This window comes from Paroedura picta, chromosome 17, assembly GCF_049243985.1.
Source record: "Paroedura picta isolate Pp20150507F chromosome 17, Ppicta_v3.0, whole genome shotgun sequence".
Classification (NCBI taxonomy): Eukaryota; Metazoa; Chordata; class Lepidosauria; order Squamata; family Gekkonidae; genus Paroedura; species Paroedura picta.
The window spans coordinates 21,236,188-21,262,587 of NC_135385.1; the positions used below are offsets into that span (position 1 = coordinate 21,236,188).

The following is a 26,400-nucleotide window of genomic DNA, read 5'->3' on the forward strand; positions in this document are numbered from 1 at the left end:
TTTAGGCTGATGTAACCAGTGTCTGATGAATTCGCCTTGCATACTCTAGAAAGCACAGTAACAAGTCAGGTTTTAATAAACTTACAAAATTCATATATACAAAAGCAGTTCCAGAGTTATAAAGTACATTTCTTTACACCACAATATATATATATGTTGAGAAAATCTGATACACTTCATAAAACCGAGGACTATCACCGCAAAACAGGATGCAAAGTATTCCAGATGCTCTTTTGGTGCTTACGAGACGGCCAATTTAGAGTTCCAAGAACTCCACAAAGCCCCAACTGCCGTAGGTGGCTTCCATCTCGTCACACGCAAATTTGCACCGTCCTTTCGCCCTCTCCAAACAGTTAAGAAAGCAAAGCGAAGAACAAGCCTTTCCTTGTCAGAGTTTTTGAAAGCCCTTAAGCGCTTGCGTTGAATGCAGCTCCGGATTGCAGTGTAGAACGGGGGCTGAACAGAAAGTCCTTGGCCCAAATCTCCTGCAGGACACAATCCCACTGGAGGCCTTGCTGAAGCCCGGCAGTCTTTTTTTTTTTGGCAGTGTAATTACAGAAGCTGATGTGACAAGGCTATGGAGAGAAGGCAGGCAAAGCACTGTGAATACTTGAAATGCACTACAAAGGCAACTCGGGAGAGATTCTGCTGGGCAGCTTTCCTCTTACAGGCTCAGGCTGGTCTTTGAGAGGCTCTCTGGCTCGATCAGGGGCCCCCAAATGGGAAAGCAGTGCCTCCCCACCCCCATATGATGCAGCAACCCCTAACGAGTGCCACTCCATGCGTCCTTGCAGTTTGAACTTAGTGTGCCGCTGGTAACAGACAGTGCTGGACTTAGATCTTAAAGGACGTGACGGTTCCCAAGGCATTAGTGGCTCCCTGTGCATTTGTTTTTGTTTTTTTTAAGGAGGCACTTGCTGGGTTTGGGGAGGCATCAGTCTTATCTGGGCAGCAAAAACACAACACTGGAGGAAGCCTGAATTTGCATGCAGACAACTTGGCAAGCTGGGGGTGGGGGGGAGAGGAGAGATTTGTAATGTGCACGCCAATAGCTGACGGGGGTGCCAATGCGTTGTTTTAATCAGCTGCCAAAAGCTGCTTCTTCGTCATCGCAACGCACAGACTCTTCATTGATGGCATTTTGTTTCAAAACACACAGACTGTCAAGTGTTTAAACAGCAGCCCCCGAAAGCCTGTTTAGAGAAACTAGAGCCTTCCCTGGCCCAGGCCTCCCCCGCCCGACAATAGACTTTGGCTCCCCACCAGGAAACCAAACACAGAAGTCCCAAAGGCCCTTTCCCTTGGCCTGCAGCAACGGGCAAGCTGGTTACAGTATGCGAACTATGGGAACCCTGCCAAGCCCTAGTAGACCAGTGCCAGAGGAACGAGCTAAGTCTCCGGGAACGGCCGATGCTATGAACAAGAACAAAGGATTTCAAACAGAATGCAAATGCAAACTGCATGCGGCAGTTTTTTGCAGGATGTTCTCTTATTGTGGACCAACAGGGCTGTGAAACCTTCAAGAGGGGAAATCTGGTTTCCAACAGAAACTTTCCCTCACTGTACATGGGGCAACTTGAGAAAATTTACAGTCTCGCTGCCCTTTGGCAAAACCAGGTGCTCCAGTAATGAAAATCAGAAAAGCATGGCGCCCCCTTGGTCCAGAGGGTTCCTTAACTCACGGAAAATAAACGATGGGCAGGAGTAACCAAGTCTGCTCACATGAGCAGTTCTGGGAACTGTCTCAGAGGGAGGAGCAAGGAATTTTGGTTAAGGCCTCAAAGTTAGTAAGATAAGGCCTTCTCAGGCTGCCTGAACTTCAGGAGATGTGCTCAGCCTTTCCTCTCTTCCCTTCCAGCCATGCAGCAGCTGAAACGTTTGCTGAAAAATATGCGATTTGGGCAGCTTTAGCAGACAAAACCAACTAGGATACAGCAACGCTGGCAACTTCGGAACTTGTTCCAACCTTTTATTCCTGGCTGGATTCACGTCAGGCCTCTCAGATGAATTGGCCATGAACAGCATAAGTTGAGAGCTATGAATGCTCAAACTTTTTGTTCTTCCACAGAAGGGCAGCTGCACGTTTCCTAAGACTTCTTCCTGAAGCGTATATACAAGCAAAACCATCACAGCAGAAAGGAACACCCCCCCCACACACACACACATTTATTTTAACACACTGAGCAGCCTTTCGAGGAACCTTTGCTGACAAACGAGAAACACTGCCGATATCCAAAGACTATTTATTTCGAACAAAGCATGTGAAGCCCAAGGCCTGTACTAGATTGTCCTGCATATGACCCACTTCCACACGATTCAAAACCCAGCCCGAATCTTAAAACGGAATACTGACAAATAGCACCAAAAGCACTGCAAGTTGAGATGCTCAAAACTGTTTTAGCACAACTGTTAGTAACGACGACTCATGCCAGATTTGTGTTGGGAATCTTGATTGTTAAAAATCAGACTCGCCTCCGATTCCGTGCTCAAGCAGGCACGCTTGTGTGACCGCAACAGTTTAGATAGCATGCGTCAACTGCAGCGATCATCAACACAAGGACCGCAGCTCTGATAGTAAAGAATAAAGGTAAAGGTAAAGGTATGCTCTGTGCAAGCACCGAGTCATGTCTGACCCTTGGGGTGACACCCTCCAGCATTTTCATGGCAGACTCAATACGGGGTGGTTTGCCAGTGCCTTCCCCAGTCATTAGCGTTTACCCCCCCAGCAAGCTGGGTACTCATTTTACCGACCTCGGAAGGATGGAAGGCTGAGTCGACCTTGAGCCGGCTGCTGGGATTGATCTCCCAGCCTCATGGGCAGAGCTTTCAGACTGCATGTCTGCTGCCTTACCACTCTGCGCCACAAGAGGCTCCTAAAGTAAAGAATAAAGATGGTCAAAGGGAAAATGATTGACTTGAAAGCAGTGACAGGCTGGCCATCGGCTTTAGTTTGGCTACCAAAACCTGATGTCATACAGTATATTAATTTCAGCAAGGAGCAGAGAACTCAGCAAATGAAGGCTGGCCCATCCAGCAAGTGCGTGGCCTAGTAGTCATACTTCTGAACACCTGTAGTCAGAAAAAGAACGAGGAGGGCAGCAGATGAGTTCTTAAAATACAAAAGGGCAGCATCATCCAGGTGTTAAAGGCCTGTTGCAAAAGTGTGTGCTATTGTATGGCACTTCAGGGCAGGCCAAGGTCTACGGATACAAAAACTGGGGCACCTCGGGGAAGCCTGAAAGACAACTTCTGTGATTGGGATTGTGAATTACTGCTGAGAAGTCTTTTTTTTAATGAAGCTACCAGACTCCAGGAGGGCTAGTTCAGGCATTCATCTGAGCATGCCCAGTAGGAACGATTGCCTGTTTTAAAAGCAGAGGCATGTGCCATAGCACACACCAAAAGATGCTGTGCAAAGATCACCAATGAAGAGCATGAACACCAATGGACAACAATAAGGGAGATTCATACCTGCAGTCTCTTGAGCCACCAGGATGGCCCAGGCTAACCCTAATGCCCTGGCCTAGGTGGCCCAAGGCTAGGCTGATCTTGGAAGCTAGGTAGGATCAGCCCTCGCTAGTACTTGGCTGGGAGACCACTCGGGAAGTCCAGGGTCACGACAGAGAGGCAGGCAATGGCAAACCCCTTCTGAATGTCTCTTGCCTTGGAAACCCTACGGGGTCCCTGGAAGTCACCTGTGACTCGGTGGCAATCTCCGCCGCCCCCAAGTTGCTTCCACACCGTAGCCTATGCTGAAACAGGAAAACAATTGGTCCTAGAAAGACACGTGACAGTAAGCAATAAGCCAAACGTTAGGGAACCTCTGGAAGGCTAGAGGTCTGATCCCCACTGGCCCTTTACTACAGTTTAATTTTACATGAAACAAGGAGACAGACTTGTTCCCAGTTCCCATAATTCAGTTGGACTGGCGCACAAAACATCACTACAAGCACAGAGAATTTCTGGTTGAGCAAGTCTGGTATATACCCCCCCCACACACACACACATACGTTTATATATATATTTGAGCAATCCACAACGGAACCGAGATTTTCTTTTGCTTTAAAGGCTGGTGCTACTTGTGCTGTTAGTTCCTGGAGTGCCCACCTCCCGTTCAAGGCTAGAGGCATCGCTACAGAATTCTGATAATGTGAAACAGGAAGGACTAGCCCTTTAGGTATTATTGTGACATGTACAGTACCAACAGCATAGTGATATTAAAGCGAGATCCCTGACACTTATGCCACTGAAAAGGCAGGTTAATACAGACCTCAAAGCAGGGAGTGTGAAAGAGCTGTACACACAGAAAAAAGGCACCCATATTTAAACTACGCATTTCATGGTTAAGAACAATTCACTTCAAACGCTGATAGACTTCTGTCAATTCACATATACTCTGTAGGAGCCTAAAAGTGACATCTTGGAGGCCTGGCAGTTTATTGTCGTTTAAACTGTGTATTGTTCAGGCTCATAAACCCTCCCCACAAAGACACATCACTGATTAATTAAAGAGCACGGTCCAGATTCAGTGCAGCTGTCCAGCGGGGAATTCTCAAGATGGTCTGGCTTTAGTGTTACTGACCTGCTACTGCCTGCCAAATATAGGGGCAGGAATAGCATCGGCTTCCGATCAATGATACAAAGCCACTGTCCAACCGAGGGGGAGGAGGAGGAGGAGAAAGTCTTTCTAGTTTCAACTCCAGGCGCAGGAGGATATATCTCTGGAGGATCCACCTTGTGCTGAGGTGTTTCGAGCGCTGGCCCAGTGCTGTAGCACTGTAGAAGTCTCCTCTCGTCTGTGATGCAACGAACGCGATACATGTAGTGCAAAACACAGCTTCGTGTTATGTCAGCCCAAGCCTTCAATTTGCGCACCTCAAGGTCAGAGAAAGCCCATTTGCAATCCTGAATTTCCAGGCAAAGAAAGCCAGAGAGGGATTTTTGGATTGGCAGCAGGATGGCCGCTTTTCTAAGCCCTGGTTCAGCCCAAACTATTCCGCAGCCGCCCAATCCGAATATGCTCGTGAGCTCCTTGCCATCGGATTCTTTCTTGAAAGACTGCCAGGGAAGAGCGTGGAATATATTACTCCATTCGTTAGGTTAGCACCCCCGAAGAAACAAGGCTTTGTGGTCGGCAAGTTCTGGTTGGGTTGCAGAATGCTATTCATTAAAACAAGCGAAAAATGCTTTTCCGTGGTTTTCAACAGTTAAGGGTTCTCTTTTTCGTGAAAGGCAGAAGGCGGTAGTGTTCCAAAGAAGGCACTGCACTTTAAAATAGCCACTTTCTTTCCAGTAGTGTTTTCAGTTAAAAAATTCAGCAGCTGATCCCAGTAGTTCTGCCCATTGCTCTTGTGCTCAGACTGTGCAGCTTTCCTTGAGCGCAGCAAGAGAGATCTTGTTTGCTTCCGGAACCCATTCCAAGAACCACGCACGTGTCGGATTTTGGGGCCTACCGCTGGAGTAGATCCGAGTGAAAGGGGGGAGGCAGTTTCCCTTCACTGCAACATAATATCCTTAAGGTTCTCCTGGAGGATCATGTCCTTCACGGCGTGGAATACAAAGCGGATGTTCTCAGTGTCTATGGCTGTGGTGAAGTGGTGGAAGAGGGGCTTGCTGCGATTCCGCCTCTTCCGGTCAAAGCACTGCACCAAGTAACGCTGAACGTCTTCCAGCCGATGGGGGTCGCCTCTGAAGTCGGAGAAGTACTTCTTGATGCTGACGCTCCTCACTTTCTCCACAAGGAGGTCCATTTTATTCAGGAACAGGATGATGGACACGTTAAAAAAGAGCTTGTTATTGACAATGGTCTCGAAGATGTTCATGGATTCCACCAGCCTGTTTGTGCGCCGGTCTTCCATGAGGACCTGGTCGTATTCGCTGGAGGAGACCATGAACAATATAGAGGTGATCCCGTCAAAGCACTGGAACCACTTTTGGCGCTGAGATCGCTGTCCACCCACATCCACCATTTTGAAAGGGATCTTCTTGATGATGAAGTCATGCTCCACTATGCCCTTGGTAGCTTTTCTAGCCAGCAAAATGTCTTGCTTGCTGGGATAATAGTTCTGTGGGAAGAGACAGATATGAGGAAAAAGATAATGTGTCAGGCAGAGGCACAACTGGAGCTAGAGATAGGAGGATGAGAGTGGGAGAGAAGATAAGCTAAAGGCCAACCTCAAAAGACTCGGTCGGCTACAAAAACGTGAGCCGAGTTGAATTTCATTCATTTTTAAAGGATAACACGGACACTTTACCGCACAGACTGCTCTCAGTCACTCAAAAGGATTTCCGCTGCATTCCTTGGGATGTATAAACTGGCCCACAGAAAATCCAGTCAAAGAACAAACACGTCTAAATTTATAAGTCATATCCTTTCAAGTAGCCACCAGTAATCTTGCAATGTCTGCAATAAAGACCTGGGGTTTCTGATAAGCCAAATCCTGCAAAAGTTTCAGTGCTGTGGCTACAGGCCAAGTCTCACTGCTGCTATTGTATACAAAATGAACAGATCAGGGGTGCATCAAAAAGGTGGAGTGATCAGTTTGCAAGAGCAACAGTTCCTGTTTTTCTTTTTCACCTGTGTTCTGACAAAAGAAACAGGAGTAATAACCACTCTGCATACTGCCAAACAAGGATATCCACTGTGCTCCTGCTACACTGTAAGAGCTGATTCAGATGTCTTATTTCTGCAGGCGCAGGCCATGTTCCATGCTTCTAGGTGCTACCTGTGCAGTCCTCCCTGTGAAATACAAGTCTGACTTGCTGACAACTCCATGCAATGGTGTGTCTTATGTGCTATGTGGGGGGCCCTCTGTGGCTCATGGGAAAGCCAGGTTCTGAATTGCTATCCATCATATTTATTTCCATCCCTGGCATGAGGTTCACACCCCAGGGAGGCTTACAGCTTGGCTATTGCTCCCAGCAGTGGCTGGTTCAAGGCCACAAACCATCTGCCAAGCACAAGTCTCAGTCAGACCCACTTCCCTGAACCATGAGGAAGGTGCCACACGGAAGAAGAGTCATCAGAAGAGCCAAAAGTGGAGCTGTGCCAGTCTGCATCCATATTTCCTACCCTGTCTCACAAAAACACCTTTGAACCTAATGATTTCAGTGTGATTATGGATCCAATTTAAAGTACCGAAGTTTGAAATACGTACTTTTCTACTTAAAACTGTTTTGCTCCGCTGATTAGAAAGAGCTAGAAACAGTTTTTTAAAAGACTGTTGGGATTCAGCAGAGCACAGTGGCTTTTTTGTAAGTTTGTAAATAGTTTACTAACAAAACACGAGGTAAATTACACTTGGATAGAACACATGCGAAACGCCTTTTCTTGAGTAGACTAATTGGCATCTTCTCTCACAGACAAGCACAAACTTCTTATAGAAGAAGTGCACACTGAGAAAAAGAAATTGCCTACTTTGTTATTTTTTTTTCAGGCTCTCTCTCTCACTCCACAGCATCCTGGCTAATTTATACAAACTAACAAACAGTAATTCAGTGGCTAGAAGGGATGCATATTCCAATACCATTTCTCATTTGTCAGGCACCGAATTCCAGGAGTTTCTGTCCTCTTCTAAGGTTCTCAAATCTCCCTCTTGCTAATGGTTTGGATGTCCAATAGGACAAAACGGGATCTCAATAAGCGCTTGTCATTGCATTTCTCTTATGGAAGCGCCTCTGATCGCAATATGTTTACTCCTTGCCTTTATGCTTTCATTTTGAGCAAGCGCCATGCATGTTTATCTTCAGATAAGACTCTTGGTTTGGGTTCCTCAACACCAAAGTCCTTTAATAAATACATAATCCATTCCAATGCACTGCATGCATTTGAAGCTGATATATATTCTGTTTCCACTGTGCATTTTGAAACTACCAACTGCTTTTGACTTGTCCAACTAATGAGACTGTCCCCATAAAAGAACATATCTGTTTTGTTGATTTGTAATTAGTCTCATCTTCTCCCCAATTAGCATCCATATAACCTACCAATCGTGCTTTGTTACTGGCCGATATTTTGAACTTTACGTCTACTGATCCTTCCAGGTATCTTGCTAGTTTTTTCACGGCTTTCATGTCATGATGATTAGGTGTATTGGCTTTCCTACTTAGAATCCTGACAGCAGCAGACATATCTGGTCTGTAAACTGTACATATATAAAAGAGTTTTCCAATGCCTTCTCTACAATCTTCATTAGAGCTGGAAACCGTTTTTAAAAAGACAGTAGATTAAATGTGATAAGCATTCAACCCTGCTTGGAAGTTCTGTAATTCTGAATCGTCTGTATTTGTAGGAAGATTACATCTTATGAACTTTTCCCATCACTTATTTATTTCACACACAAGACCTGGAGGTCTTAATGATCTGAGGATATAGTCAAAGCAAACAATATACTACATTAAGATGCAGAGTGGTAGGCAAATCTTACCAGTTGACCAATCCGTTCCAGATTATCCAGGAAATATTTTATCGATTCACCCTGTTGAGAGCAAGAGGAAGACATTTGTGGGTTAGAGTCACAAAGCTCAAACAAGGGTTTAGAATAAGCTATTTGTTTAGCTACATATGCCAGCCCTCCATTGCCAAAATAACCAACTGTAAATTAACCTAGAACACAGGAAAAAATGATACTATTCTGTAGTAAGTTACAAAGTTTATTTCTAATGGCGCTGAAAACCTTTAAAACCTCTAATACAGGATAAATACTAGAGGATACCATGTTTGAACACCACAGAACTTCAAGACTCGTACCAGCTAACATGTGTAAGTCCTGTGGCCATCGCTGCACAACTCTGGCCAGAACAATGCCCCTGATCCGTACATAAAGACTGGGCAGACAGACTCTTTATGGGGCAGAAGCTGCAACCATCTTGCAACAGCCCCATCTTCCAATGACATAATAGAGTGAAAAGGGCAACACAAAACCAGGAAACTGGCCATGATATGCTGGTACTGAGGAATACGTATATTGTTTGAAGATCACTCACTTGCATATATAGCACTTAAAAAGAAGCCATATTGCTGCAGTACATTCCACGCTCAAACACCTATGCAATTTGTTCACCATCTCTTAGAGTTATATTTCGCTGGTTTCTCACTTCAAACTAACAGCAGCAAGGAAGAACCTAACCAGGAAGAAACTCAAATGGCTGCTGAATCAAGACAGCCCTTAAAGTCCCCTTAGGAATACCTTTTATCATTCTCTCTTAAACAACTAATGAGTACCCCAGTTGCCAGTTTGCTCTGCTGTACAGCCGACCACATTCTCATTAATATCCTGTTTCTCTTGGCCAACAGAGACCCTTGGATGACTCATCGTAACATTGTAGATCTTCTCCTCTCCAAGGCCATGTGTTCTGAGTCAGTTCTGTCACAACTGGAACCAAATAGGAGGTTCAGTTCCCATTGTCGAGCAGCAATGAGTCACTGTAGATCAGGGAATTGGAAAGTATGGATGGGCACAAACTGCATGACACTTGTAAAGTTTAGGAAAACTATTAATTTTTTTTGGCGGGGGGGAGGAGGTTTAGGATGGAGTCCCCCCCCCCCCCGCCGAAGTAGCTGTTAAAAAAGCTTTGTTCTTAAATATGATCTAAAACTAGATCACCATCTATATTTGCCATTCTCTGTTATCCCAGGACCTTCTGACACAGATTTAATTTAGTCTTCCTGATCATGCTCCTGTGAAGCTCTGTGGCTAAATTTAGAACAGACGATTTAAGGTTGAAAAGCCAGGATGATACTTGCACAAACCCAGCAAGATGAGAAAAGCTCATATATATTTACCATGTTCACAGCCCGTTTTATCAGGCAGCTAGGCACAATCAAATCAAACCTTTCCTGATGTTCTTGAAAAGCTAATTTAATTATGCATCCATTGAAAATTAACAATATTCCGGGGGGGGGGGACCCAAAGAGTTTTCACAAAGCCTTTGTGGGAAATGCTATTAAAACACACAGAAGTTGACAGGCTAGTTCTGCTGGCAATTTTCGTAAGTTATCTATTGACCATCAAGGCGTATAAAGGTCAGGTTATTTTTTTATGAGGAAACCTACTGTGGGACTGCTGCTAACAAAAATGCAACCCAGCCCTGTTTATTTGCATTTCCCAATGGGGGTGACATGAGATGGAAGCACCTTCATAGTTCCTCTTGCAACGTTCCATTTCTGCAGTTCATGGTCCCCAATCAGTCTTGGGAGGGGGGGGGGGATTCACACTGTTGACATCACAGCAAACTGGATCTTGGCTAAAGGCTTGGAAGCCTTCCACGTACAAAGGTTGGGGGAAGAGCAACGAAGGGGCTGCAAAGACATCTGAACACAGCAACACTGTGATTGTTACTTTCGAAATCTCGACTGAAGTTTGCTATCTAGCAATACTACACTAAAATAGGGCTCTACCTGTCTGCTTTTTACACTGTGAATGATTTCTGGGAGGTCTTCTGAGGAACAGGACCTTTAACTGCGGTGCAGCCAAGGAGAACTGCATACCCCAGTGCTGGGACGATACGGGATCTTGAGTCCTCAAGGACGAGCCACTAATATGAAACACAAGTTCAGTCCTGTCCTGTCTTCTCAAACAATGAATCCCTCCCAGTCTGTAACATGGTTAAGTTTCCTTGTTGAGACCAAGAGGGCTGGAAATAATTACTGTTTACCACTTCAACTGTTCCTCAACAATTCCTGCTAAACCTGTTCATGGGCATTTCTCTAGACTCTGCTTCAGAAAGTGCACACCACACATTTATATGCGCTACGAAAAACACTTATGTTTGGAACTCAAGCATCTCAAGCCCATCAGCTAGTGAAGAGAAGGGTTTTAATGGGTGCAATCACAGCATTAGCTTCATGCGTTTGCCTCATTTAAGATTGCTAATGCTCATGTTCAAAAACAAGCTGTTAACACATTATCAAAGTATATTTAGCAAGTGTTACATGGCTCCTGCACGGTGTCACCTTCTGGGTGTGTTTGTTAAAATGATGATTGCAGCTATTAATTCAAAGAAAAGGATGCACTTGAGAATTTCTCCACGTGATCATCACCTTCAACAGCAAGAAATATGCATCGAAATCTTTGTACACTCTATAAAAATTGTTTTGCACTTGCAAATATTTAATTAATCTAGCCTGAAACCTTAAAGCCCGCTTGGTGTAGTGGTTAACAGCGGCAGCTTCTAATCTGGTAAGCCAGGTTTGATTCTCCACTCCTTCACATGTAGCCAAGCTGGGTGACCTTGGCCTGATAGAGCTGTTTTTACAGAGCAGTAATATCAGGGCTCTCTCAGTCTTACCTACCTGCAGGGTATCTGTTTCGGGGAGAGGAAGGGAAGGTGCTTTGACACTCCTTCGAGTAGTGAAAAACATCTCTTCTTCTAAAGAGTACAAAGAAAGGCAAACGTTTTGCTCCCATCGATCAAAAAGATGTTAATGTACATAGGTAAACTTATTATTCGATGATGGACGTTTTAGGGGTGTGAGCTTGTTTATCAAACTGTATCCACGATGAACCCAGAGTCTAAACACTGGCAAACGGTTACTGTGAGAGCCACTTTGAAACCGACAAGCAAGATGAAGTGAACACCCAGCAAACAAATTGCTCTAGAGCCACATACACTAGATAATCCAAAGCAGAATAATTGACTTTCAAAATGCTGCATACTTCACAGTTGAGTCGCATGAGTCAGACAGGTCACTAGCATTCCCATACTGACAACGACCCGGTAATGATTTAGACCAGGGTGATCCTTCCAACATTATGAAGTCTCTGTCTGCTTTCATCTAGATTCTTGCATTACAGCTTTCCTGAAGCGCTCAGACTACCTAATCTGTCCAAATTCTGGTTCTGTTCTGCAGAATTATTGCCACTTAAGCGATCAAACCACAATTCTTACGCCTTTGCCCAAGTGCACTTGATCCAGAAGCGAAGCTTAGAAAAGGGAAAGCAAAGCCAAAGTACTGCTGTTGCTATGGAAACAGAACTCGTCTTCACCTCAAGATGAAAGCCTTTATTTTAGGATTTCGTAATTTGATAACATTTAAAGCTGCTGGTATTTTGCGGCATGATGAGATACAGAGTGAGAATATTCACCCACCCTTCAGACTGCAGCCTGTCAGAAAACAGCACAAACAAAATAATTTGGATTTGTATCGCAATTCTCTTTTTAACAGCAAACTGGTTTCGTAGTATAAAAAGTCTGCAGCTTTCGTTCCACTTTGCAAACAGAAGAGAGGTCCACAACGTTCAAGCCCAAAAACCAAAAACCACTCTTTAAGGATGATTAGATGTCATTTAGCACTTCCAAGCTCAGTTTCCAGACATAAAAATGAATAACTGGAGCTCAGTTCAGCAGCTCCTTCTGGTGATGCAGGAGAGCAAGCTGCCCTTCTCAGGACACATACCTGAAGTTTGCTCAGGAGCAGAGCCAAGTGAAGCACAAATCAGCCACAGTCTCAACTGCAGAAAATGAATGGCGCTCACAGAGAAGACATCTGCCAGTAAATGACTCCTCAGATTAACACTTTCCACTTTCTGAAAGAGAAAGGATGTTTCCAGAAGATTCTCCCCGTCCCCAAAGCAACTTTAAGTAAGCTGTCGAGTCAGCAACGACAGTCCCTTCGCAGCCGCTTTTCTTCAAACGTAGCTGGAAATTGGTGGGAAGGTAATATCTGGAGATATCTAAGGGCTTTATCACCATTAAGTTTACCTTTAAGGATGAAGCCCCCTCCCTTTTAATGAAAGGGCTTTTACACAGTTCAATATTTTAAACAGTAAACAGGCTGAGCAGGGTGCAACTCTGCTTAGGACGGCATGTAAGCTCCACACACAATGTTATCTTTCCTAGCAGGCTGTCCTAAAGGACTGGCGTGACAACCACAATTGAGCTGCAGCTCATTCAATACACTTAAGCGAAGTTCCCAGTTAAACATCAGCAATTTAAAAGTACGATGAACGGGCCGACCCATTCCGCAGTTTACAGCTTTGACAGAGTCCACTGTTTGCTCCAATAGGTCTCATCTTTACTGCCAGCGTTGACACACTGTCTATTCCACAATCTTTGCTTAGCCTCCCGTACTTCTTAGGCGATTCAATATTTGTTGAAGTCCGCCGACTAGATCCCTGGCTAGTTATGTATAAACTGTTTCATCAGAAGCCAAGGTCTGCCCACTAGGACTGAACTTTAGCTGTACACACCAGAGCTTGCTGCTGCACGGTGGGAAAATTGCAGGCTGTGCTACTAAGCCAGCCAATGAAACGGCAGGAATTTGATACGCAGCTCCCTCCATCATTTCACACAATGCATGCTGGCAATTCCTGATGGGAATGGAGAAGCTGCTCATTACCCCTTCTCTGAGTCGTAAAAGCTATGCTGGACATGCATTATTTATCCACAAGGTTGGGGGAGGATTAGGACTAAGGAGAGTAAAACAATCTTGTTGAAAGCAAACAGGTTTCTGAACACACATGTGAAACCGTTCTTGGTATCAAGAGAACATTCAAAACAAAATTCTGGTCATAGCCACCCAAATTCTTCTGAGACCAAAGGGAGGCATGGAAAAAATAAATGCATTTTAGAACTGCTTCTGAAAATGAACGATATGGTATCAGTGTCCCAGATTTTGACGTAATATGTTCTTACTAGTATCAAAGCCCATTTTAAAAAACTGATGATATTCAGAACTCAACAACATGTTAGCTGCCTCTTATTCATGGCTTTAAGGAATAAGCAAATATTTAAGAGCCTGCAGTATATTGAACATATCGATGCGTACCAATCATTTAAGGTTTCTTTGTTTCTGGAGTTCCACATGCTAGATATAAATCAAGGTTTATATTTTAACACATATAAGCTACGTTAGAAAAGTGGCCCAATGCGTTTTTATGGTATAGGTTGTCTCTGCATGTTTAAAAATAGTGTTATCTTCAAGGCACATCAGGCCATACAAGAATGGACTTCAAACTGCTGACATTATCCAAGATCAGGGGCCCCTCCCCATCTCAAGCACACTGCAGACCCAAGTACATCGTGAAGTACTAAGCCAGACAAATATTGTGCAGTCGCCTCCTGTAGAAAGCAAGAATTGGCATGTTTAGGATTCTGCAACAAATGTTTGCTTGGCCCCACCTGTTTTGTTTTAAAACTTTAAGAAAGGGCCTTGTAGAACAAGCTACATCTTTTAGTCTATTTCATCAATGGCAGATTCACATTCATGTAACTTTCAATTCCATCAGAACTGCCAGAGAGAGAGAGAGAGAGAGAGCAAAGTTGAAGTTGTGAAGCAAACGGTATTTATCATTTACTGCTTTGTTTTACTATGGTTACCAATTTAAACAACTTTTTGACATTTAGATTCGCAGCCAAACGGCACAGTTGATACGTGTTTCATAAAGCACGGACAAAGGTATACCTAGAGATGGGAGGGCCTGGAAAATACTCAAAGTGTTAGGGATTGTAAACAAAACTCCTGTATGGTGTTTTTTACAATCTTCCCAATGGAATAACTGGGAAAAATCGGGAGACCAGTGAAAAAACCTTATATGATTTTTGAAGTGAGAAAACTGTCTTTACAAATCCCATTCTAAAAATACATCATGAGAAGCCTAAGGACTTCCTCAATCTTCCCAGAAGAAATATTGCAGGAGCTGAGCAATCACTGTAAAGAACTCTTATACAGTAGACAATATACAATATTTTCAATTGTTTTTGTTTAAATATAAATAATTTGGGCAGCTATGCTATAATGTTTTAAGGAGTTCTATGTTTTTAAGGAGTTTTATGTTTTCAATGCTAGGAAGTTCGCTGCATATATTTCAATTTCCCCCCAAATTTGCACCCCCCAGGTTATATTTAAATAAATTGCTTTCAAAGCCACAGGCTGAATATAAGGCAGCTAAGGAACAGAGCTATATGCTTATTTCAAAAGAATGTTTATTATGCTCATCCCCCCCCTCAAAAAAAAAGAGAGAGGACAGAAACTTGACAATATAGCAGACATACAATGAAGCTTCTGTCACTCACAGACTTGCCTGTGTAGGAGAGACAGTGCGACAGTCAGGAGACACAGATGGGGGAGAGGAAGGCACAGAAAATACTGCTATTGTAGAATCTACCCACACAGTGCTGTTAGTCTCAAGGTCCCAGACAAGGATTCACAGCCAGAACTTTGATGAATTAGGCGCTAAGCAGAATGTCAACAACAAATGCTTACATACAGCCCCTGTCCATTTTCCCAATTAACGCAAGCACCATGCTCCGAAGGAATTACATCACTATCTTTACACTTACCAAGCAGAACATTCACATGTCATCAACTCTCCGCTTTAGACAGTTAAACAGAAAGGGTGCTTTGAGACAGATTCATCGCTCTGGCAGATGACTGCCCCATAAATTTTAGTTTGGTGGATAAAGCTCTATTAAGCTGAAAGATATACAAGTACACCTCATTCTGCAGCTCCACCCACTCATCCCAAATCATGGCCATTCTGCATAGCCCAATTGCACCTCTAACTGCTGTCATGTTGGCCTTAGCTTACAGCAAATGCTAAGCATGACACAGTCTGGCTCATGATCATCACAAACCACCAGCAAGCTTGTGTCAGACTTGGGAGAGGCTCAATGAGGGCAGCTATGCAACCTGAGCCCGAAGATTTAACTATTTATTGAAAATCTAGGTTTGCTAACACTGGGCTGATTTCCGGCTGCTCTGAAGCATCCTGGACTTATGTAAGAAAGTTTCCTGCCAAAGTTTAGCTCTCATTTTCAGTGACAACTGTCTCATCACGTACAAAGCTCAGCAAAGATGCTCTTGAGGAGGTCTTAGAGCAACAAAAATTTTATCTGTTCATCATACCTGCATTGGAAGGATGGCCAGGGGTCCAGTCCCAAGAAGCACAGAGGAAAATTCATGCATGCAACTTGCTTCTAAAGATACTATAAAGCAGCAATCCCCCCCCCCCATTCTATTGAAACTCCTGAATACCAAATGCTGGTTCAAGAGTTCAGAACCCAAGCAAGATTACATATGCATGTTAAGGGGCCAGCAGGGTTCGGACGCAATACTTCAACAAGGAATGACCTAGTAACAACTCCTAGGTGTGGCTGATGGTTCACAGCTGGGTTAAACCAGCAGATTTTAATGAGCTGCCTGCTACATTTTTCGGCAAATTCTGCAGAAGACCGAGTTGGTTCAGGCAAAACTGAAAAACAGCTTCCTCTTACAACTTACCTCTGTTAACCTTCATGGATTCTTTTAGTCTACTTACTAATATATGTATTCTACTTTTCCCATTTGCCATAGCAGCTGACTGCTTAGTACATGTTTTTCATCCTTGTTTCAAGTCCCTGTCTAACATAGTAAGAAACAGGAAAAGTCCAGCAACCCCTTAAAAACTAACAACATTTGTGGCAGGATACTAACTTTTGTAAGCCATTGCTCACTTCTTATACTGCTACAGACAGGCTAACATAGCAACTCAGATTGCCTATTACAGTGTATTTATAGTACTGTGATAGTGTGCTGAGAGGATGACCATTTTTTCAACGAGAGTACTCTGGTAACTGCTTTTTATTCAGCACAGCTTGATGCACTCACCAGCTGGTATTCACTGCGACGGCTAAAAGCCTCCTTAATCCCGGAATCCTTCCACAGGCCACTCAGGGCAGGTACGTACAACTGGAACGTGCAAGGTTCAATGGGCATGCCAGCTTTACTTTCGAAGGCCATTAGAAACATCCCATGCTTCTCATTCTCCGAATACTCCCAAGGGATCCCTAGCTTGTCCCGGGCATCAACCAGGACTCTGCCGCCCTAAAGGACAAAACAGAAACACACAGGATTAGTGGTTCATGAAATAAAACTAGTAGATTTCATTCGAGAAAGAGCGTCATCAAATTCTGAGCGGGGATCTTGGTCGGTTTTCCAGGCAAGTGTAGAAATCAAGAGACACTCTTACATTTTGCAGCAACATAGGATCCACCTAGTAGCACTGACAGGACCCATCTCCCCAATCTGGTTAGAAGCTCCATTTAGAGATAAATCCCCCTGCTCTAAGAACTTCCCCTGCAACATTTGCCATACCCCCTTCCAAATTCATCCACATGGGCTAGTGTCACCAACTAATTTAATTCCCCACTTCTGAAGAACTGTAATACAAGCTCAGACATACAAAACTCTTGTCCCTTTGCAACCCCTCTACAGAAGGAAAGATGCAAACACATGGCAGCCCCTTATCTTCAACCTCAGGTTTACTTCACACCCACCAAGCAGCAAGACCAAAGTTGAGCTTAACAACCCGTTACAAGCAAGCAGGATAAAAAAATCATAATGAAAAGCAAGGTTTTAATGTACACGCTAGGAAGAAAAGACCAGAGGGGACTTTAAGGCTGCCAACTTGAGCCAAGTGAGAACTGCAGCCGCTGTTATTCCAACTCAAGGGCAGTTAATGGTAACTTGGAGACATTTTTAATTATCAGGTTGCGCTCCTTTTAATGTAGTGTCTCAAATATGAACACTGATCCGTCTTGAATACCTATTACTTCATTTCTGCATAATGTAATCCTCCACGTATGCTGTTCAAAGGGCAAGCCTTTGCTTCAAAGCACAAAATATAGTTATTATAAAGCCCTATGAAAGGAGGCTAAAAACCAGGATATGGCGTGAAGATTTGGTTTCACTGGATGATGACTACAAGTTGAAACCCCCGCTCTCATTCCCAGGCACTGATTGTTTCCCCACCTCCTTCACCGAAGCCAGTGCTTGTTCTAAGAATTCTCGCGTAAATAAAAGACCAATGGAGAATTTTAACACATTTATTTAAAATTACGACTGTGTCTAAGTAACCTTTTACAAGTTCAAGATGCAGTCTGATTGAACTCCCTCTTCTTCCTAAAGAGGGTGGACTAAACCGTATTTAACTGGAGGAATCGCTGCTGTTTTCCAAAGAAACAACCCCTACTGTAGCCACATTGTATCAGCAGGGGTCATTGCCACCTTCCACGCCTCTTAAAGCTGGCCTGCCAATATTCGAGTCCTGGTCCAGCATACACAAGCCAGAGCTCTGACCTTTCACCTGCTTAGGCTCCACAGCTCTCAAGTCCTTTAACTCATCCGGTTCAGCCTTATTTCACTTAGGGCGCTTTCAAGCACTGTTCAGCCTAGCCATCATGCAGCTGCAGCCCTGCCTGGAAGATTCCCCACACTGGGGGATGAGATCATAATAGCTGCTTATCACAACCCTGGAACTACACAATCCAAGTTCTCTTCATTTATTGTACTTCCCACACAGCAGCTGCCTTTTTCATCCACTGCCCCCCCCCCCCCCCACGAAAAACTATTTCCAAGCAGGGATGTTTCTTGAGATGCAAAACTGGCAGGTGATGTTTCTCCCTTTGAACGGAACAGGGAATTACAGTAACACTGGGCCACGCTCCCTGGAGCAGCCTTTCTGAGGGATGTGATATTTTATAAAGACTTGATTTTACAGAGTCAGAACTTCAGCAATTAACCCATGGCACTTCTATCAATAATTCCTGAAGTTCCCACTGAAACCAACTGGGAATGAGCCCACGCATTTTCATGATCTGGCTGCTGGCCGACTTGTTCCTCTTGAAAAAACCTACTCGGCCGTCTCTGTAGAGAGAACAGAAGACAACAGTAACCGATTCAGCACAAAACCCTACAACGGCAAGTTGCTCTAAACTGTTATTGAGAAGTAAGCTGGAAAACAGAGCAGGTCGCCCATTTTACTAAAGCTCCCCCTCACTGGCAGTCTTCAAGCAAAGGTTGGATACACACTTTTCTTGGATGCTTTAGGATGCGTAGAGCAGGGGGTTGGACTAGATGGCCTGTATGGCCCCTTCCAACTCTAGGATTCTATGATTCTAAGATCCTACTCCCAGGGATCCAGATGGCTTAGGCTAACATGGAACAGGCTGAGGGAGCATCCAATATGTATGTACTCAGAGGAACAATGACATTCTAAAAATAGCATGGTATAATGTCAGGCTCGCTTGCTTATGCTATAACTGCACCATCAAGTCCCTCAAAGTAAGCAACCCCTACTGTTTTCAGACTTTTGTTTACTTAGACATTTTATAGCCTTCCTTTCAACAGAACTATTTTCAAGGCAGGGAGTCAGCATCAAACCAATATACAATTAAAACATCAATAAAAACCTGCAGGAGGCAATAAGCAGAACAGAACAAACACGCTTCTTATAAAAGCAGAGAGGCACATTAACCATAATAGCCCTTCCTATGGTCTTCAACTCTCACCAGTGTGCAGAAGGGAGCATAGTTTGCTATTCACATTTTGCAGGCAGGGAGGAGTGTCCCAAAGCAATCTCAGATGCAGAAATGCTTAGATTTCCTAAGATATCCTTTGTTTACTGCGCATAAAAGCTAACAGCTATTGGCATACGTCTCTTCCTCACCCTTCCCCAACTTACAAGACAATGCAGTTTACAAAGAAGTCCAATGCATTCTCAACGTTGGCCCCCAAGTAAAGTATGGTGCAAGAATACTCACCCTCTAATCATTTTCTAAAAGGCAGCCAAAAGAATGCAGTCGAAGACTGGTACTAAGGATGAAATGTTAATACTCACAAATGACATAGCGACAGCACTGGGGTTGGATGACCTTTATCCAAGAATTTTTTTTTAAAGGAAACTTAAACACTGCATTTTCATGTCGCAATCCGCACCAGCCTCATTTCCCGAAGACCGTTTTGCAAGAAGGGTGACTTCTACGATATCGTGACTGCTCAGAGACGTGTGGGAAGCACGCAGTTGCTTTTATTATGAAGCAGCCATAGTGCTCCATGGGGAGGGTCATCAGCTGAGCACCCTCCTCCGCAATCCAACATTAAATGGAAAGAGCAGCAGAACTAGACCACCTACATGGAAATGGAAAATTGCACAGCCGTTCCTGAGGTATTAAATCTCAAAGATCCTGTACTCATAACAAACCAGAAGTGCATGCCTTTGATGCAAAAGCAAATTAAGCAAGATTTTGAACCCCCCCCCAAAGAGATACTGTTTCCGACCAGCTTATTTACAAAAGCTGCTGTCGTAAAAATATACTAAAGCAGTGTTTCCAGGCCTACCCTGGAATCTCATGCCAGATCGCCAAATGCTTTGTAGATTCCTACATGTTTCAGAAGAACACCGTGTTTCTGTTCACAAAAAACAAAAAGCAAAGTCCTGTTGAGTGTGCAGAAGAAGTTGTATGCTTCTTTGGATTGTGGCCTTCCTGACTTTATTTTCTTCGACTGGAAGTGTGATCACCCCAGAGATGTTCTTTTCCAAGAATAACATGACGGACCAACCTATCAAGAAAGCGCTCAGAATCCACAGCTTTTTAATAATTATGACCGTGTGAACACTATCAAGCTGGCCTCAACGGCTTGTTGACATAGCCAAGGCCCAAATGGATGCTTCTGCAGTCCGCTGCACAGGTAGCCCAGGCAGAAAAATAAAGTACAATTTTAAAACCCAGCTGCACTAGGGACTTACCACACTGCCCTGGTGCATTGCATGCAGCTAAGTTGCAAGTCTGCATAGACACAACATCCTCTTTTCCATTAAGCCACATTAAGCTTTCCAAGAACACGAAGAATGCCTATGCCAACTCTTGTTTGAAGCCTCTTAACTTCCCAGATTCTAAAATAACTGAAAAAGCTCACTGGCTGACAACAGATGAAGACTTCCTGATTTTTTTTTAGCGCTCAAAATGCTTCAGCCAAACACCAGCTTTGTGTTAGTAATTTATTTAGAATATATATATTCTAAAGTACTAGTAAAAGAAGGTAAATAGATCATGTCTGAGCTTTCTAGTCTACATTTACAATATCCAGCAGTTCAACAGTCTTGACAGACATCCATCCATCCGAAAATATAGCGTCAGTGCCCCAGATGACTAGTACTGCGGGATGGTTTTCTCCCGACTTGCAAACAGCAAAATTCACTTCCTGTGAGTGTGTAGCAATTGGTATACTGGGAGAGGAAAAACAAACTAGAAATTAGTTTGGAAGTATAACTTTCTACAGATAATAGTACTGATGAAGCAGAAAGTTGCCTATAAAAGGGCTCCAAGGGTGAGCTACAAACAAACTGCTTGAAAAAGATTATTACTCAACTTGACAAAAAAAAAATACTATTTCCATGCTCATACTGTGAGTTCTGCCTTGCAATACACAGGACCAAGGACAAGAAGAATCAAGAATTTCCCAGCTTTCCAAGGTAAGAGTTAACTTTGAAGCTTCTAACCCTGTATCCAACACGATCCCCTGCTCTTCCAACGCCAAGCCTTCTGTGGAATGCTTCAGCCAAGATGAGTGAAACTGGTGCACAGATATATATGAGAAGTTGCCATTCAATGCATGTAAAATGATGTACTCACATAGAAGATAATGTGAGTGAGCACACAAGATTCAGGGTTCTGCAACACTTCCTCAAGGCATCCTCCAACCTCATGCTAAGACTCCCTGGGGACATTGCCCTCTTTTACATACGCATGCTGATGGCACAGACTGTCACTTTTCCTTGTCTCAAAATTTCCAACTGAAGATACCACGGGCACTCCCAGCTGGATCACTGGCCTCCAGACTACGTCAGTTATTGATACACCGCAGTGCCCAGTTGTTCCTTTTCTCCTAGAGAATATTTAGACAGAGCTGGCTTGAATGAAGGGCCAATTCAATACACCCATGTTAAGCAGATTCTCATGGGAAAAGTCTTGTGAGGCAAAATTCCTTCTGCTACCCAATACTTTGACATTGCGTCCATGGTGGTACAAGCACAATCCCTCAAATTCTCAGTGTCCGCCATGAATATCAATCAAACCTGCCCAACCGGTGACACATAAGCCTAAGGCTAGCACAGCCTTCCAGGTGCATGTTTCAGCCTGCCAGGTCACTGCCTTGCGCAGCCCAGCATCATGCGATGGATGTGGAGCAAGGGTTGTTGACAGGTGCAGCTCCTGCTTGCAGGCCAACTGCCAGATGGACTCAGGTCTTGGTTGCTGGCCCCACAGCTTTACAAACAGCCTCACTAACTAAAATGGCTGCTGGCTAGGTTATAGCAATTACAAACTGGAAGTCTGCTTCTCACGCAACTCAAAATGCCTGTTTGGCCTCCTTAAAAAGGAAGACCACGCAGAAGGAATAGATAAGTTACTGCCCAAACCAGTGCTACTGAACCTGCAGTACAAACAGTAACTATCTGATCTGCCCCTCCCATATATCCCCATTTAAATGCCACTGGGGTGGTAACGAAGAACTGGCTCTGAATGATGGGTCAGGTATGAACTCAGCTGCGCATTCAGCTAGGTGCCTCTAGGCAAGTAATACAGACCAAGACAGCAGAGCAGACACGGGAAATTGTGGCAAAGGAAGTATTAGCATAACTTACAGGATGGTTGAAAAAATTACTATGACTCATCAATGCTAGCTTGACCTTTAAAGAATTACTATTTCAGTCACTGTTTATTATTTTTTCTAAGTGATGAAAGTGCAACTATTCTGTTAGATGGTAGATTTGGTCTGCATCTCCAGCTCTGATCTCTCCCTACTTTTTATTTACTCCCTACTTCTTATCTTGTGCCTTAAACGGGCTGCTGTACAAATCCTGCTTAACCCATAGGACCTCTCTCTTTCGCCCTCCATATCCTGCCCGTCTTCCAAGGCCCTCATCCAAAGTGATTTCCCATTTTATAGTCCCAACAACCCTGTGGAGTAGTTTCAGTGGAGACTGTCACTCAGTCAGTTTCAAAGGCAGCGGGACTGTATGAGGCTTGAAGAAGGGACAAGAAAGGGCATGAAGTTTAAACACACACGGGATGCAAACATTAAACATTTAAATGTTTTCCAAAACTCAGAAAACAAGTAAAGGTTTACCTGCGCATTCCAGACAATCTGTGTCTCCAGAATCTATGTTGCCTAATGCTGATTTGAATCCTTTGTAAAGACTGACAAAAAAAGCACAATGCTCGTTTTTCTTTTTACACACATACATTAGAGGTTTTTGAAACAGAAACAAAAGAAAACTGCCAAACATGATTACAGAATGACAGTCTGTCTCACAGCATCACTCCCACTCTCTCCTCCGTCCTACCTCACAGGGCTGTGCAATGCCACACTGTGACTGTTTCATAAGGATAAAACAGGAGAAGGGAGGCCCATGAGCCTCAACAGGGATCCAACGGAGAGCCATCCCTCTTTTTCCTCCTTGCACCTACCTTGCAGGGCAGCTGTGCACCACCCCGGCCCATCTACATGACCATCCGTAAGGTCAAAACAAGAGAAGTAAAGCACCATGAACTCAACAGGGAGCCGTGGCTAGCCTTCCTCTTGGTGCCTCCCTGGCAGGGCTGTCTTGCTGCACCCCACCCCTGCGCCCTGGTGCCTGCCTCGCAGGGCTGTTGCCCCCCATCCCACCCACACGCCTCTCTTCCCTTCTCCTTCCCCTGGTGCCTGCCTTGCAGGACTGTTGCACCCCACCTACAAGACTCTCTCCCTTCCTGGCAGGGCTGTTGCCCCCCATCCCACCCACATGCCTCTCTTCTCCCCCCCCCCCAGGTGCCTTCCTGGCAGGGCCGTCGTGGCGCGCCTTGCCCCGCCCACCTTGAGGATGTTCTCGTAGATGGTGGCGCGGAAGTCGAGCAGGGCCTTCTGGTCGAACTCGCGCCCGTGGATGATGCGCATCTGCTTGAGGAAGGTGGACTTGCCGCTCTCGCCGGCGCCCAGCAGCAGGATCTTGACCAGGCGCCGCACCGAGCGCCGCTCGCGGGCCAGCATGGCGTCGATCTCCCGGCTCCGCCGCCGCGCCTCGCGCTCGCTGTCCCGCCGCCGCTCCTTGCCCTCCGCCCGCTCCGCCCCGCCGCCCGCCGCCTCGCCCGACAGCAGGCAGCGGCTCAGCGTCCGCACCACCCCGGACATGGCGGCCGACAGCAGCGGAGGCGGCGAGGGGCGCTCCTCCTCCTCCTCCTCCTCCTTCCCCCCCGGCATCGGCCGCCGCCTCAGGGGAACCGCCGGCGACCCCTCCCCGCGCGACACGGCGGTTCAACCGCCGCTTTTCGGCCGTTGGGGGGGGGAGGGAGGGGGCGCCGACTCGCTCTCGCCAACACTCTCTCGGTCGCCCTCCGCTCTCACGCCCGCCCCCTCGAATGCTATTGGGCAGGGCGTCGTCCGTCCAAGGCCGTCCCGCTCGCCCATTGGGTGAGCGTGGAACAAGAGGCTTCCTATTGGGCGAGGACGGCGAAAGGGAGGGACAGGAGGCTTTTCATTGGCTGAGGGGCGGGGAGAAGGTGCCAGGGGCGGAGCAAAGGCGCCCCGACCCCAATCAGAGCGGGCTGAAGGGAAAGGGGCGGTGGCTTCTGGGAGGAGGGGGGAAAGGTGGCTGGGGAGCGGAGGATGCGTGGGAAGGGGAGGAGCTTAACGCATCCTCCGAACGGAGAAGCGCAGAGTCCCTCGCTCATTGGTCGGGGAGTTCAGTGATGTCACGCTTCAAGGAATTTATGAATGGGAGGGGGAGAAAGTGGGGAGAAGGGCGTCTACCTGCCTGTCACAACAACCCTGCGTGGTAGGCCAAGATGAGACAGAATCAGTGGCTGTTAAAGCAGCCAAGAAATCTCTTGGGAAATGGACAATTGAACCCGGGTCATCCTAACTTCAACACAGTCACTCCATGCAAATGCATACATCAATATGACACAAGAAGGACAAAACTGTGTCACATCCACCCACAGTTCCTTCGTCTCCATAACTGAGGAGGCACCGGGGGCTCAGGGACAGAGCATCTGCTTGCCAGGTGGAAAGTCCCAGGTTCAATCCCTGGCTTTCCAGATGGGAGAGCCCTTGACAGTCGAGGCTGACCTTGATGGGCCTTTTAAGGCACAGGCATCAGGATGGCCAGACTAGCCCAGGCTGGCCTGATCTTATCAGATCTCGGAGGCAAAGCAGGGTTGGGCCCTGCCAGGAAATAGCTGGGTCACAACCACCTCTGTTAGCCTCTTGGGACTTGATGGTGCTTTGAACACAAACACATCACTTGCTATGCAACATGGATTTTTTGTGCAGTCAAAAGGACACTGGATAGCTGCAAGGGGGGGGATCACTGTTGCCATCTCTCCCTCCTCACCGCCCTGCCTAGTAAATTTCATCCTTCTTATCCACTGGGTGTCGCTGTTGCTTCAGAAAGCAAAATTAATCCTGCTGGATTTTGCCATCTCTCAGTCCAGAGGAGGGGAAACAATAGAAGAGTCCCAACTAGCCTACTTGATTCTCTTTGCCCACGCTTTATGCCCACGACAACCCTGGAAAGTAGCATAGGCCAAGCATGCGTGACCGGCCCAAAGTTATTCTAGCAAGCCTGCATGGCAGAATTGGGATTCAAAGCGTGGCCTCCCAGCTTCTAGCCTGACATTCTAGCCAGTACCTCTTTTGGTGCTGCACACAACCCTGGCATCCTCTATGGCTTTCCTGCAGGGGCTCAGCCACTGGACGGCAGCCCTGCCCAAACACCAAAGGAGAGGAAGGGCAAGCATGCTTGGACAGAAGGCTTAGCAAACTGTCCCACCAGCTCCCAAAAGCTAAACAGGGTTGGTCCCGGTTAGCTTAGCACTTAGATGGGATCCCACCACGGAAGGCCAGGGTTGCTACGCAAAGACAGGCCAAGGCAAACCATTGAACATCTATTGCCTTTAAAAGTCTATTGGGTTGGCATAAATCAGCTGCAATTCAAAGTGTAGCCACTAGGGTGCACTGCCAGCCTGTTAGTTTTTTAAAAACCACTTCCTGCATCGTTTGGGTGTAAGCCAAAATTTGCATGGCACAATTCTTTTTGGCTGGCATGGGGGGCTTGTAATAGCTGTGGGACAGGGCAAATGCACTAGGGTGTTAATACTGCAGAGTTTTGCCCAGTTATAGAAGCATGAGACGGGGTGCAGGAAATAAATCTCCCAAGAGGTATTTTGCCATTCAAGGAGCTCCAGTTCCCATTCAGGTTGCAGTTGAAAGGAGAGAGAGATGCCTACTGTAAAGAGTATTTCCCTCTTCGCAAATGGCCAGTTTGCCCAGCTTGGAAGGCCATGTGGAGATAGTGAGAGGACAAAGGGAGAGAAGGGGCAGCTGTGAGAGGTAGCCCAGGTTAAGATAAAGAGAGGCACCCCATCCACTGTGCCAAACCATCCACAAAATGACTTGGCTAAATCGAAGTGTGGTCCATGTTAGTGCGTATAGTTTGCTATGTACTTTTTGCATCCTTTAACATTATTTGTTTATCACACAGCATGTGTGTCGCGTAGCCAGAAGATCCGAGGATTGTTAGTCAGCCAGGCAAGGGAAGATGCTTTACCGTTGCCTCCCTCGGTGCCATAACCCCTAGTGCTCCTGGGGGGAACTATCACCCC

At 45.6% G+C, this 26,400-nt stretch overlaps 1 protein-coding gene across 1 annotated transcript; it reads right to left on the bottom strand.

The window, feature by feature from the left end:
- Positions 1–53: 53 nt before the first annotated feature.
- Positions 54–24,143, bottom strand: GNA12 (G protein subunit alpha 12). The gene is made up of 4 exons (XM_077316636.1): positions 23,615–24,143; positions 16,589–16,804; positions 8,427–8,477; positions 54–6,065 (listed from the first exon to the last, which is right to left on the bottom strand). The coding sequence occupies exons 1-4, from the start codon at positions 23,996–23,998 to the stop codon at positions 5,496–5,498; spliced, it is 1,221 nt and encodes a 406-aa protein (XP_077172751.1). The 5' UTR covers positions 23,999–24,143; the 3' UTR covers positions 54–5,495.
- Positions 24,144–26,400: the final 2,257 nt, after the last annotated feature.

Coding starts and splice junctions, on each gene's coding strand:
- GNA12 (XM_077316636.1), bottom strand. CDS start 23,998: ATGCCGGGGGGGAAGGAGGAGGAGGAGGAGGAGGAGCGCCCCTCGCCG. Junction 16,805..23,614: donor TCTACGAGAACATCCTCAAG/GTGGGCGGGGCA, acceptor TTTGTCCTTTAG/GGCGGCAGAGTCCTGGTTGA. Junction 6,066..8,426: donor TGGAACGGATTGGTCAACTG/GTAAGATTTGCC, acceptor CTCTTCCCACAG/AACTATTATCCCAGCAAGCA.